A 13,792-nucleotide genomic window follows, 5' to 3' on the forward strand; every position below is an offset into this window, starting at 1 on the left:
GTGCTTCTGAGTGTCCAATTGAACAAAGTTTTTTAGTGAACCAGTGTGACCACACTCTTACTTACATTTCAAGAGTTCACACTTAGATATAGCTTGCTACTAATAGCAAGTTTGGCTTGCTGTCCTGGGAGAGAACACACAGCTCAGAGATTATTGAGACCAGGTCACCTCTTCAAATGTTATCACTCGATTAAATGGGCATTATCAGTGGTTATCAGCTTACAGATATGGGCCTGTAGAGGCCTTCTGCACCTACTTGTAGGCTCAGAGAGCTGTTATCATCCATCAACCTATTTAATAATCTATAGTAATAGAGAAGACTCCAGATTTGTTTTTACATTACTGTGATGGTTGGGGTAGACATTAATAAAATACATCTAATTGGAGATTTAATAAATAATATAAATAACTCTAATAATATGAATAATAGCTAATTAATCATGTGGATGGATGATAACAGCCTTTTGAGCCTACTAGCAGGTGCAGAAGGCACTTATTGGCCCATATCTAACCACTGATAACACCCATTCAATCGACTGATACATTCAAATCGGTTGGCCCAGGGCTCCCGTCTGGTCAATTAGCATGTAAGGGGGTCAGAGATCAGGTAGTTCTCAAGAGCTCACCCTGGTAAAGGAGGAAATGGGGGAAATGGGGTGAATGGAGGGATTCTTCAAAAACGAAGAGTAGGGAAATAAGGTGAAATAGGCTATTTATTGTAGGTTTGGAATCTAATTGGTTTATCGATGATTGTAGATGAGACCAGCCGCGATCAATCATATTACATGCTGCTCTCGAAATTAGTTTATAAAACATCACTTAAACTAATAAATAAATACAAAAATACTCTACATTCATCCATCACATAAAAATCATACACATGAAAGCATCTTTACACCGTGTAATAAAAAAAGGTACTTGAAACTTTGACAGTTCAGACTTTTTTTCTCAAGAGGTTTTGCATTAAGATACACTGTTGTCAAACTGATCCACAATTACTTAAAACACTGTGCATGCATATTCCCATACTCATGTTTTTGTAGCGAAATTTTAAACAACTCAAAAATTGATGCTGATTTTGAATTTGCTGAATGGCCAAAACACAGGATTATATATTTTTTTGGTTGAAAGTTGTCTTGTGCACTGAAAAATGCTAGGTTCCACACAATTCCTTCATCTTGTCCCAACACAAATCAATTAAGTTCACTTTACCGCTTTTGCAAATTTAAGTGGGTTGGACATAAAGTATGAAGTTGAAATTGTGTTGTTTCAACTCATTTTAAATAAGTAATTTGAACAAACAGCAAACATGCTTTTTTGAGTGAACCCTCAAATGAATTGTGAATAAAATAATAGTAAAGAAACTGAGGGAGCAGACTCTGAATTCCGAAAAAAAAAAACTTCTGTTAGAGATATATATTCACAGTCTCTTCTGTGAGATGAAGTTGCAATATCAACTTTGTTATTTCATGGTGTAAACAAGCTTCCATAGAAACAGAAACCATAATAGGAAAGTGAGAAAGTTGCATCTGCAGCATAATTATGTGGCAGCCACAAAGTTGCTGGAGGGTTTATGTTGTGGAAGGAAGACGAGGTGAGTCGAGCGGATCTAAATAGCAGCTTGAACTTTAATGAACAAGAGTGTAATCCACAAGATTAGTGCACCGTGATAGCTTGCTACACACCAACACTGAAACAAGACCAGATAATGAAACAACTAAGGTTGTATAAACACAGCAAAATACGATAACTAGTGTAAATGATGAATAAAAGCAATTAATTAAACACAATCAAGACTAAAAGAAGCCAGGAAGGAAATCATATATGTCACAGCTTGATTTAGTGGTCAGAACAAATTGTACTGGTTTATCCACACAACCTGACAAAAGCCTTGTCGCCTATCGAAGTTTTAGGAGCAACAAATTATAACTTGACTTGTAGTTGATCATTTGGTATCAGAAGTGGCTTATATGAAATGCAAAAGCCTCTAGATTACGCTTGTTTTACCAAAATAAAATATAATCAGGCCTTGTTTTTTAATTATTTAATTAGGACAGCAAGGTTTGACTGTGCTTAGACAAAAGTCTTATCACTTAATAGAAATGATGTACAGTATAGAGTAAAAAGGTCTTTCACTCGCTGTCAAGAAACGACTGAAAATTCAAACATTTAGTCTCCACTTCCCTTACTAATCTGCAATTGCCTCTCTGGTTCTACCGCTAACTGTATCACTATATATATATATATATATATATATATATATATATATATATATATATATATATATATTTCTAATGTTTTGCTTGTTTTGCCATCAGTACTTATTCATTGTTGCTCTTATAGTTGTGTAAATGAGAAGTGGAAAAATAATTCATATTGTGTATGACTCAAAAGAAGGTAATGATTCGCAATCAATTGCTTCGTACTGTTTTTATTTTTACTTTTTCATACATTTTACGGGTGATACCTGACAGACAGTTGTTTCAGCCAAAACCTATTGTGTATGACTCCCATGAGCTTGGACGACTGCATCCATACATCTCTGCAATGACTCTATTAATAACTTATTATTAAAGTCATCTGGAATGGCAAAGAAAGCGTTCTTGCAGGACTCTCAGAGTTCATCAAGATTCTTTAGATTCATCTTCAATGCCTCCTCTGTTTTACCCCAGACATACTCAATAATGTTCATAACTAGTGACTGGGCTGGTCAATCCTGGATCACCTTGACCTTCTCTGCTTTCAGGAACTTTGATGTGGAGGCTGAAGAATGAGCTCCAGCGCTATCCTGCTGAAGAATTTGCCCTCTTCTGTGATTTGTAATGTAATGAGCAGCACAAATGCCTTGATACCTCAAGCTGTTGATGTTGTCATCCACTCTGCAGATCTCTCGTACAACCCCATTCTGAATGTAACCCCAAACCGTCATTTTTCTTTTACCAAACTTGACTGATTTCTATGAGAATCTTGGGTCCATGCAGGTTTCAATAGATCTTCTGCAGTATTTGTGATGAGTGGGATGCAGTTCAACAGATGATTCATTGGAAAAATCTAACGTCTGACACTTTTCCAAATGATCAACTAGAAGTCAAAAGTCATTATTTGTTACTCTTACAACTGAGACTTTTGTCAGGTAGTGTAGTTCAGTCAAACATGGTTTAGTATATACAGGAGTTTCAACCGCATTCAGCAACTGAATTAACAGACCATAACCAAACTAAAAAACTTGTTTTTAATGACATATTTAAACATTTCTCGGTGATCTCTCTTCAGTATGCGCTCAATAATATCCAACAACACGCAGCAAGAAATTGCAAGAAAAGATAACAACCTTGAACCACTTGTGCTGCCAGATATTACTATAAAAAACTGAAAACAAGATCAAGTCTGCAATAAAGACCTCTAAATAAAGTCTCTAAATAAACTCCCAGATCTTAAATAAAAAATGAACATCAATATATTACTTTTTAATGTAAAATAAACCACCATCGATATATGGGTCAAGTCCACACAACAAGCTTAAAAATGCTTGTAATAAGCAGACGTGGCAACACTTGGAGAAAAGTGAAGTCCTTCTAAGGACTAACAAAACGTGACACCTTCTTTCAACTGAGGTGTAGGTCAAACTGCAGACAATACAGAGTGTGCAGTGCTGCAGAGTCTGTATATGCCTGAATGTTACTATGGCTACAAAAAAAAAAAAAAAAGATTGGTATGATTATATATATAAATATAATATTCATCATGTGTATACGCATACAGTGCGGTAAATAAGTATAAAACACATCACCATTTATCTCAGAAAACATATTGCTAAAGAAGCTGTTGACTTGAAATTTTCACCAGATGTTGGTAACAGCCAAAGAAATCCATATATACAAAGACATTAAAACGAATTAGTTTACAAATGAATCTATGTGTAATAAATAGAAATGAAAGATGGAAAAAAGTATTGAACAAATGAAGAAAGCTGAAATCTCAGCAATCTTCTGCCCTTTGTCAGTGTAAATTAATATTAGCTGCTTTAGTCCAACATCTAGTAGTATGATGAAGATGAAACCTAAGTGGACATTTCAGTAAGATAATGATCCAAAACAGAGCCAAAGTAAATTCTCAAATGCTTTCAGAGAAAGAAAATGAAGCTGTGGAATGGCCCAGCCAATAACCTGACTTAAATCCAATAAAAAATACAAAACAAAGATCAGATTTGAGTTTTTTTTATTTTTTATTTTTTTTAGCAAAATCTAGTTCAATTCCATGTAAATAGATGCTTAAAAAAAGATTATATCTAGGGAAAAACATGATGTGTTCAAAATTTATTTTCCACACTGTATGTATGTATATGTTCACACACACACACACACACACACATATATATATAAATGCATTTATTCCTTTAGATATATGCATTTAAAATCCTAGTCTCTCGAATATTAAAGAAGCCAATCCTTTCACTGTCAAAACAAGTTCACCCCAAAAAAGTAGCCATTGATGACACCCTCAACTTGTTATAAGCCTATTTTGAATTTCTTCCTTCAAATGAACAGAAAAGGTGATATTTAATGAAGAAGGAGCGGAAACTGACTGATCTTTTCCCCCCTGCATATCTTATTTTTGGTTTACCAGTGGTGGGGTCAGATTTCTGTCTTCAAATCCATTCTAGCAAGGATCAACATTTATCCTTTTTCTCATTACTTCATTTAAATGATTATTTGAATCAGTACTTAATCTTTGAAATGACTTTGACTGATAAATAAATAAACATTATCTAATTTTGGAATGTATTTAGGAATGTTCTGTGTGTCTTTGTCTAATTCTATAATTAAGAATTGATTTCCTTTTTGTTCTCGATAGACTTTGTGTAGTAAGCTGCCAGTGTAGAAGTCGATTGTATTGTACTGGATTTTCACATTCTTCAAAATATCTTCTTTATGGTTTACCAGAAAAAAGAAACTCATTCAGGTGAGTAAATGATAAGTCAATTTTCTTTTTGGGTGAACTGAACATTTTTGAGAAATACACAAAGCTATGATTTAATGCATAAAGAGCAGATTTGCTAGAGAAACAGTGAGGCTTGGGATTACTTTTGGACCCTGGCTGTCATGAGCTGTCAAACGTGGTTTAACTAAACTGAGTGGCTCTGGCTGACTCCTGATATAAATGCAATGCTATTGAAACACTATTTCAAACTGCGACTTTCAAAGTCCTCCATGGGGCATTTAAATCTGGTAGTCACACTTGAAACAGTGTGTAAGTGGCCTATAAGAAGTCACATAAAAGTCTATGATCAAAAGTAAAAGGAAACTAAGGCTACTTATGACAGCTTGTCTTAAAGTCTGGTTCTACATGGTTAAGAGTGGTTTTTGACTTGCTTATGTCACTTTAACTAAAGCCACTGATTCTCTGGGCTCTAGACATGGCATTTAGTGTAAATGTAGATTTATTTGCACATTATATAAGAGCATAGTTATAGGTCAGGCATAATAATGGCTAGAAATGTATAACAAGCTGCACAACTTGAGGTTTCATTCATTCCAATGGCAGAAAATATTTGCAGTAATGAGGGATAAAGCTAAATCATCACGCTCAGATTTATATTTTTCACCCAGCAAGATCCAATATTATCTAAACTTTCAATTCAACTGCTTCCTTTAATATATATGTTCTATTTTTGACTTTGTTTTCACTTTACACTGAACTGATATTGCTAAAACCCAGGGACGAGTACAATGCCTTATGTCTGATTGTGCTTGCATAATCTATTCCATTCAGAAAACAAACACGAATAAAGGAGAAACCGAGGTGCATGGTGCCACATACACATTTAGTGTCATTTGGGCTATTGTGGGAGGAAGATGAATAAGTGTTTGTGGCATCTGTAGATTTATTTTTTCTGTGGCGAGGTGTGCGCATGTATATTCATGGCTGTGAAAAAAGCAAACAAAAAACTACTCTGTTCTAACAACCATCACTCTCCTGAGATAAATACAAAAAGGCACTTGTTTAAACGCACATGACAGCCCTACTAAACACTTGAAGCATACTTCACTTCTGACACTTAAGGAGATTCTACTGTATTAACACTGCTACATATATGCAGATAATAATGGGGAGTTTAGAACAAGCAAGTTGAATATTGTTCATATGCACAACTAAATGATGTCCTTTATGAAATATAAAGATTAGAGAGGAGAAACACAAGCTCTGTTCCAAAACCCAGTGAGCAGCCTCGCTGCCTGCACTTTACATTTGGTAGTTAAACCCAAACTTATGTTGCAAAAACTTCTCAAACATGTATTTGACTGCAGCTTCGAGCTAAAATGAAGGCTACAGTTCAGGTTGATGCCAAAAAACTTTTTTTCATTGGCAATATGTTCAGCCTACATATTTGTAAAGCTGCAAAATACAATTGACTGCTGTTCTGAGGTAAAATGAAGGCTACAAGGCATTATGATGCCAAAAACATATATATTTTTTTATTGGAGATACGTTCAGCCTACATTTTTGTGAGACTGCAAAATACATACTGTAAAACCCAACAGCCAACTTTATCAAAAGAAAATAGTGTAGTTATGTAAATGTACTGGAAGATAATTCTACTCATTTGAAAAGAGTTTTGAACTCAGTGTTGAAGGTAATTAGTTAATTAAATACCTCATTAATTCAACTTAAATGGAGTAAGTTCACAGTACTCATGTAAATCAGTTTTTTAACTCAAATGGTTTGTTGCAATTGGATTCCTCAGTTTGAGTTTGTTTAAATTATTAAGTTTTACAGAACTCAGTTGGTTTGTGTTCTCTTCATTTATTAGGATTTACCTTGCTCAAATTGCTTCATTTACTCAAATGTATTAAGTTTGCAGTACTCAATTGGATTAGTTTTTGAACTTAATTGGTTTGTTGCAATCAGTTTGCTCAAATGGTTTGAGTTACCTTAACTTTTTTGGGGTTTTACAGTGCACCTGACTGCAGTTTCGAGGTAAAATGAAGGCTAAGGCAGTATGATTCCAAAAAGCTTTGCTTTTTTTTTTTTTTTACAGTAATGATATTTACACGGACATATTATAAACAAACAAAAGAAGAACCTCAAATAAAATAATCAAATATATTTGCCTCGCCTATCTATCTACATAATTACAACTTTCCTGCCATGGTCAGTGTGCTTGGTAGCTCACTTTGTACGGTGTTTTACTAGTTTTACTAGTATTGTACAAGTGCTCAGGTTTGAGTAAAGCATGCTTTCTCAAAAGAGATAATATCAGGATAAAATGGTGTGGTCGCAGTGCATTTTTGTCTTACGCTTGCTTTTGAAAACATTATTGCTTCAGTTTAGGGAAGGGTTTAGATCAGTGGTTCACTAGATGACCTATATGACAAGCTCTGCCTTCATGTGGGTTTGTAAAAGGAAGATGTGTATCTAGAACATCCATCAAAACATACCGTCTAAGTATAATTTCAGGTTCCCTCAAATGCAGACGGCATACTCTAGTGTTTTTTTTACCTGAAATGTGCAATGAAATGTACCCGGAGCAAAGTAGTTTACGCTTTAATGTAGACTGAGGCATGGATATATTTAAAGAGCCTTGTTCCTTTTGATATAATTTTCGTCATTAGGATGGGAAAGTCTACACACTGCTAGTCTATTTTTTTCCATGCCAACAATGTGCATACAACAGCACATACTGGCACACGCAATGCAAGGGTAATCTTGAAGCAAATTGTTTCTGCTAGGTAGAAATATGCACAATTGTACAATATTGTGCAGCACTTGGAGACGAGTGCACACCTGCGGTTCAAAACAACTGAAGGTAAAAATATAAAATAAAATCCTAAAGCATTTGCTTTACATTTCGTACTCTATGCTTGAGAGGAACTGTCTAGAAAGTACTACAAAGCCACCCTCCTATGTTTAGTTGTGCTTAAAAAGTGATTATATTGGACTGTACATACTGTCCATGAACACTCATTTGCACAGATTTATGTGTACTTTAGTGTATCTGCAAATGCCAATATCTAATAGTTTTTCAAAGACTCCATTTGACAGCTTGCAAACACACTGGCATTTGACACATGCACATTATAATAATTCGTCCTTGTCTAAGTCTGTGGTTCCACTCTACAAAAATTAAATGTTAAAAAAAAGAGTTGTGAGTAACTTTTAAAACCATCTCTGTCATCTTCAGATTTCTGTTCTTGTTGTTTGTTGTTTTGTTTTTTCTTTCCTAATGGAAAATGGCAGTCTAGTTAAGTTTTGACAACTTATGAACAAACAAATTAGTGCATGGACAATACTAGCACAATAAAAAGCACATGTGCATGTTACAGGAATTAGCCTTAAGAAAATTGCATACTATTCTGGTGATCCTTGCGTAACACACAATGTAAGCAGACCCTTGCTTATTTAAAAAAAGAGCAAAGCATACTTTGGGTATAAAGCAGGGGTGCTGTGGCACTTGGAGAAGTGGGTAAACACTTAAAGTCTACTCCTAAGTCCTAATTACTTTTTAAAGCAAGAGTTGAACACTATGTCTTACAACATGACACGCAAGTCTAATCTTGCATAATTAATGCTCCCCAAAATGGGCCAGTGGTGTTTGCACATAGCCATTTAACTTCTGCTGCTTCACATTGTGGAGTAAAGATCATTATAAAATGAATATTTGTCACAGAAGAGTTGCAGAATTGCAGTCAATAGGAAAAAACAACTACATAACTATGAATTCAGAGTGAACTATTGCTTATTCTTTAGTCCATTCACCAATGAAAATTGGAGAACTCACCTTGCATAGTCTGTGCCAGTACAGAAAAGAGCAGTGTGATGCGGTTATTTTATGTTGCTAGGCAACCAATGAATAAACTGCTTTACTGTATACAATATACAATAGACGACTGTATTAAAGGCCTGGGAATACTTAATTTTGCATGTCTGCATAGCTGCAAGTATACTCAAGCGCAGATAAACAAGTTCAGCTTATGCACTCTTCTGCCTCAACATTCACTGTGCACATACACTGATGTGCCCACACTGTTGGCATGGACACAGAATTTGGGTTCCAGGTGGATAGTGAGTCTACCCGCATTATGGAATGTTGACAGAGTGTAATTGTCATCTGGGCTTAAAGCTGTATCATAATTATAATCATAATGATCCAATTTGGGCTCTATATTGGCAGAAATGGTCTTATAAATGGGAGACTCATATTGCCGATTAAATACAGCTGACATGAGAATAATTTCATGTTACACAATTTTAGCCAACATTTTGCTGCAATTATTTACATTTTAAGTGAAAGTTGTAGTAATTTGATAACAGAGATAACAGAGCCAATGAATGGCTACAGAAAAATACCATGAGAAGAAAATAAGGGGAATTTGTGCAAACTGTGTAAATTTAGCAGAATATTTGGTAACACTTCAGTTTAGGTCACAAATCATGCTATTAACGACTGGCTTATTACCTGTCTATTATTAAGATATTAACTGTTCCTTAGTAGTTATAAAATATGATCTAATTTTTCATCCCTAATCCTACCCAAAAACTTCTACCTAACTAACTATTAATAAACAACTAATTAGTAGTTTATTAAACTCGTAGTGGTAGGTAATGTTTTGTTCATACTGTAAATTGTGACCTAAACTAAAGTGCTAATATTTTTGTGCCTCATCTCCAAATCTAAGCTTACAATAAGAGTAGCTTATTTGGGGTTGAGGGGTGGGTTCAAATTCAAGTTGTTGAGCACAAATTAACATATTGAAATTTTCCGTTGGAGACTGAAGCTTTTCCATTAGAAGAATAAATTACATTCCAAATCCATTAAAACAAGACTGTTGTTATTTTTTTAGAAAATGTTTTTGCTGTATTTTTGGCACAAAAAAAAAAAATCAGCCTTGGTGAGCAATAGAGAGTTTCAAAAACATTTAATCGAACCTAAACTTTGGGACTTTGTGAATTGAGAAAACAAAAACAAAAAACCTTATCTATTCTCTGCAAAATAACATTACCTTGAATCTGGCAAAAACAAGGTGACTTTCTGTAGACAGAATACACTCAAGGCTCAGAGGTTTTGGAATAGAGCAATGATTTGCAATTTTCAACTGCATAAAACATACTATGTACAAACACCATTTTGAAGGTGTAACCCGTCAGAAGCAAGACTCGGGCACAGGTCTCTGCCTGCCAAGTGAAGTGCTGCTGTATTTGATTCTCTGTAGTGTTGCATAGGAGGATTTATCAACTGCAAGTCCTTTGTTGGAAGCTGGCACCAGGGGACCATTTCTTTGGAGAGATAACGTCCTTTTTAAAGTCATATCTAGCCTGTTTTGAATATTTGAAGAGCTGTGGGCACGTTTCATATCAATAGTGTTTGAAAAAACCTGGGTGTCTCTGCCATTTGTTTTACTTGTGCTCTTGTGAACAGTACCAGTTTTCCTCACCTCAACGACCTTCCCATTCAAAGTGCCATTGGACAACGAGAGTTTGGTCAAGCTCTTACTAGACAGTGTTTTTCCATGACCCACCTCCTTAGAGCACCCATCCTGGAGCTGAGAGGTGCTGCTAACGGGATGGATGCCATCTTTACCTCTGCTTTCTCCTGTGGCCATCAGAATCTGACTGGGATGAATTCTGCTAGTTGCAGCTGCCGGGTTTCGAAGCCGTTTCAGTGTGGAGTCTCTGGAATGAGATGTACTGTTACCAGTGGAAAGTGCAGTAGGAGAACCTTGAAGTGACTTACTAGCCTGAGTCCTTTCGTGCTCCTGCCGGGTTGTTTTTGAGCATTTTTTTGCTCTCGAGTCGACAGAACTGACAGCATTAAGATCTGAAGTTGGTCTACTCTGGCCTTCAGGCACTTTTGGAGAATCCGGGCCTTGAGAGCTACTTCTCTCCACACCATTGAGACTGCTGCAACAGCTGGGGGAACTCAGGGAATCATCTTCACGAAGGTGGCCTTTGACCTGTGAAGGACTGGCAACGATGCTTACTATAGGCTCCTTGGTACATCGGGGCCGTCGGCCAGATTCAAGGTACTCCACTAGCTCATCGTTATCATTTTGTGAAGTGATGCTGGGGGGTTTTCTGCGCTCCTTGGAAGCAAACGACCAACGCAGTGGAAGAACTTTTCCTGAACCCGTCTTGGATTTGGACTGGTAGCGCATGCTCATACTCTGGCCCCGGACGCTTCGTACAAATGGTGTTGCTTCAGCTACATCTAAAAGTAACAAATACAGGATTGATAAGTCATATTGCATGCTACAATGTTGCATTGTGATCCATAATCGCAATTTGTGGATAAATGTGATAGGTAAAAACATGGCTGTTTAATTGTACACTATTTGATGCTACCCAGGCTCATTAGAAAAAGATGACTTAAAAAAGACTTTTAATTTTACTACACTTAATAAAAAAAATAGGTAACTTAAAGGAGGATTTACTATCCAAAAAAATAAAAGGCTAGATTATTTTAAATCAATATACCTAAATTGTTATACTGGATGCCACTATCCCTCAAATTACTATGTAATTACAATGGTGTATATGCACACAGACTTTTAAATTCAGTCTGCCAGCTCCATGGCTTTTGGTTAATTGTCAAACCTTACGAAATTAAAAATAGTCACATAAAGACTTCACAGGAAGTTCATCACTGGCTGAAAAACACTAGCTGTGCATATTGCCAATTTTCAGCAAGTTGGTGGTTTAAATTAATTCAATAAACAAAAAAAAAATATCTATGCTTACTAATAGTTTTATACACAGCACTGTGCAAAAGTCTTTGGCCTTCAGCATTTTCACTAACAACAAAAACATATTTTTAAGTTATTGAAAAACCAAAACTAACCGAGACTGACTAAATCCAGAAGGACTGTAGCTGTATTTTCAAGACATTTCAGGCAACCTGGTATGCCAAAGTAAACTGTACCTTGGAGAAAAGCGATTTTAAATGCAAAGGATTGTAAATTAAAGTAAAAAATATATATATACTTAGTACAATTAATATTCAGAAATGCAGAAAGACTGAATTTAAATTCATTAATTTTTTTTTTTGTTGGTAACAATACTAGTGACTTAAGAACTGTAGTTCAACAAAAGAATTAAAGCTATATTAAAGCTTGATTAAAATAGCATATACAGTAGTGCTCAGCAAATATAAGTACATCCCTCACAATTCTCTCTTTTAAATTAATATTTTTAATAGGAAGCTATACAATATTATAATTTGTATATATACATTATATACATACAGTAAACACACACACACACACACACACACACACACACACACACACACACACACACACACACACACACACACACACACATAATTTGTATATAAATATACAATATACAATATATTTGTGCATATACATTAGATTAGTCAGTACTGAAGACAAATCTGGAGCTTACATATCAATATAACTTCCGATAACGGTCCAAAAACTAGTAGAGCCAAATTTATATGATATAGAAAAATATTAAATACAAATTTAAAAAAGAGGAAAAATCAAGAGAAGCAAAAAAGTAAGAACTTTGGTTAAGATTTTGTAGGTTGTAATTTTTATTTGCAATATTTTGCTTGAATTGTTTGATCTTTCAATTTCTAAACATGTTTGGTGACTAAAAAATTATTTAAATAAATGTATCTTTAATAAATCTGTTTTGTTTAAATGCACCAAAATACATTGCCTATATTCACTGAGAAATGGAGAAAAATATACATTTTTAATATGAGCTGCAATCAATTATTATTAAAGATTTTGTGTCATTTTTTATTTGATATCACAACATTTTTCCACTTTGAAACTGCCACCACATTCATGAAGCTACGTAATATATGTTGAAACATTTTTAATGAGCCTGGGTTGATGTAAGTGTATTAGACTTTCCTGTAACATTTAGCAATACAACCTTGTTCATTCATATTAGCTCAAGTCAATTAAACATGAACAGATTTTGAGTACAATGCATTAGTAAATGCTGACATTAACATTAACTGATAATTATAAAAGTTTAAGAAATATTTTTTCAATGTTACAAAATATAAACTTATTGTGAAGTTTCACTCAGTATATTTACTGAACGTGTTTAAAAGAATCTTCTAAAGCTCTTAATCTGAAAATTATTTGCAATCAAAATCAAGCCATTGTTTCATTGATTACATCTCCAAACATAGTTATATATTTATAAAACAGAGACTATTATATGTAATTCACTTGCATAAAATGAACAAAAAGCAACAGAGCAGACAACATATGATCCATAAACAGTAAAACAGAATATATTTATTGTTTTCTATAAAAGAAGACAAAGCAAGAGTTTACTGACCTCTGTTGTCTTCATTTGCAGACTTGTGGATGACAGGACTGTGAGGGGTTTGAGGCTCAGGAGCCGAAGATGAATTTGACACCTTGCTGGTTGAATTGGAAATTCCTTCATCTGCATTTAATCGGATGAGCCAGTGATCTGACAGAGATGAGCTGGAGGAACCTGCAGGTCAAAAACAGCCTACTTAATCAACATTGCTTCGAGTATGCAATTCAAAATGCTGTCTGAAATGCTGATAAATGTTGAACATGCACATGTTGCTGAATACATAGTAAACTAATTTATTTAATGGTTACCCAGGTATCACAAAATCCGACCCGGATTTGGCATAAAGCTGGCACAGCAGGCATTCTTCCAGCACTGGCATACAGCATGGGTTTGGCAGAGCTGGCACCGTCCTTAAAGTGGCACACAAGATTTGGGCCAGACTTAAGATATAGTATTTGGCCCAGATGTGGTGGGCCACAAAAGT

General features: G+C 35.1%; 1 protein-coding gene across 14 annotated transcripts in view; it reads right to left on the reverse strand.

Annotated features, from left to right (window-relative positions):
• Nucleotides 1–9,900: 9,900 nt before the first annotated feature.
• usp43b (ubiquitin specific peptidase 43b) overlaps nucleotides 9,901–13,792 on the reverse strand; it is a 154,603-nt gene continuing 150,711 nt past the window's right edge. For 8 of the 14 annotated variants that reach the window (XM_073944499.1, XM_073944498.1, XM_073944494.1 and 5 more), the window contains 2 exons: nucleotides 13,321–13,482; nucleotides 9,901–11,206 (listed from right to left, as the gene is read on the reverse strand). In XM_073944499.1, coding sequence (XP_073800600.1) covers nucleotides 10,143–11,206; nucleotides 13,321–13,482 — 1,226 coding nt within the window. In that variant the 3' untranslated portion in view covers nucleotides 9,901–10,142. The remainder of the gene's footprint in view (nucleotides 11,207–13,320; nucleotides 13,483–13,792) is intronic. The other 6 variants (XM_073944504.1, XM_073944503.1, XM_073944502.1 and 3 more) reach the window with 1 other exon arrangement.

Source organism: Danio rerio, chromosome 3, assembly GCF_049306965.1.
Source record: "Danio rerio strain Tuebingen ecotype United States chromosome 3, GRCz12tu, whole genome shotgun sequence".
NCBI lineage: Eukaryota > Metazoa > Chordata > Actinopteri > Cypriniformes > Danionidae > Danio > Danio rerio.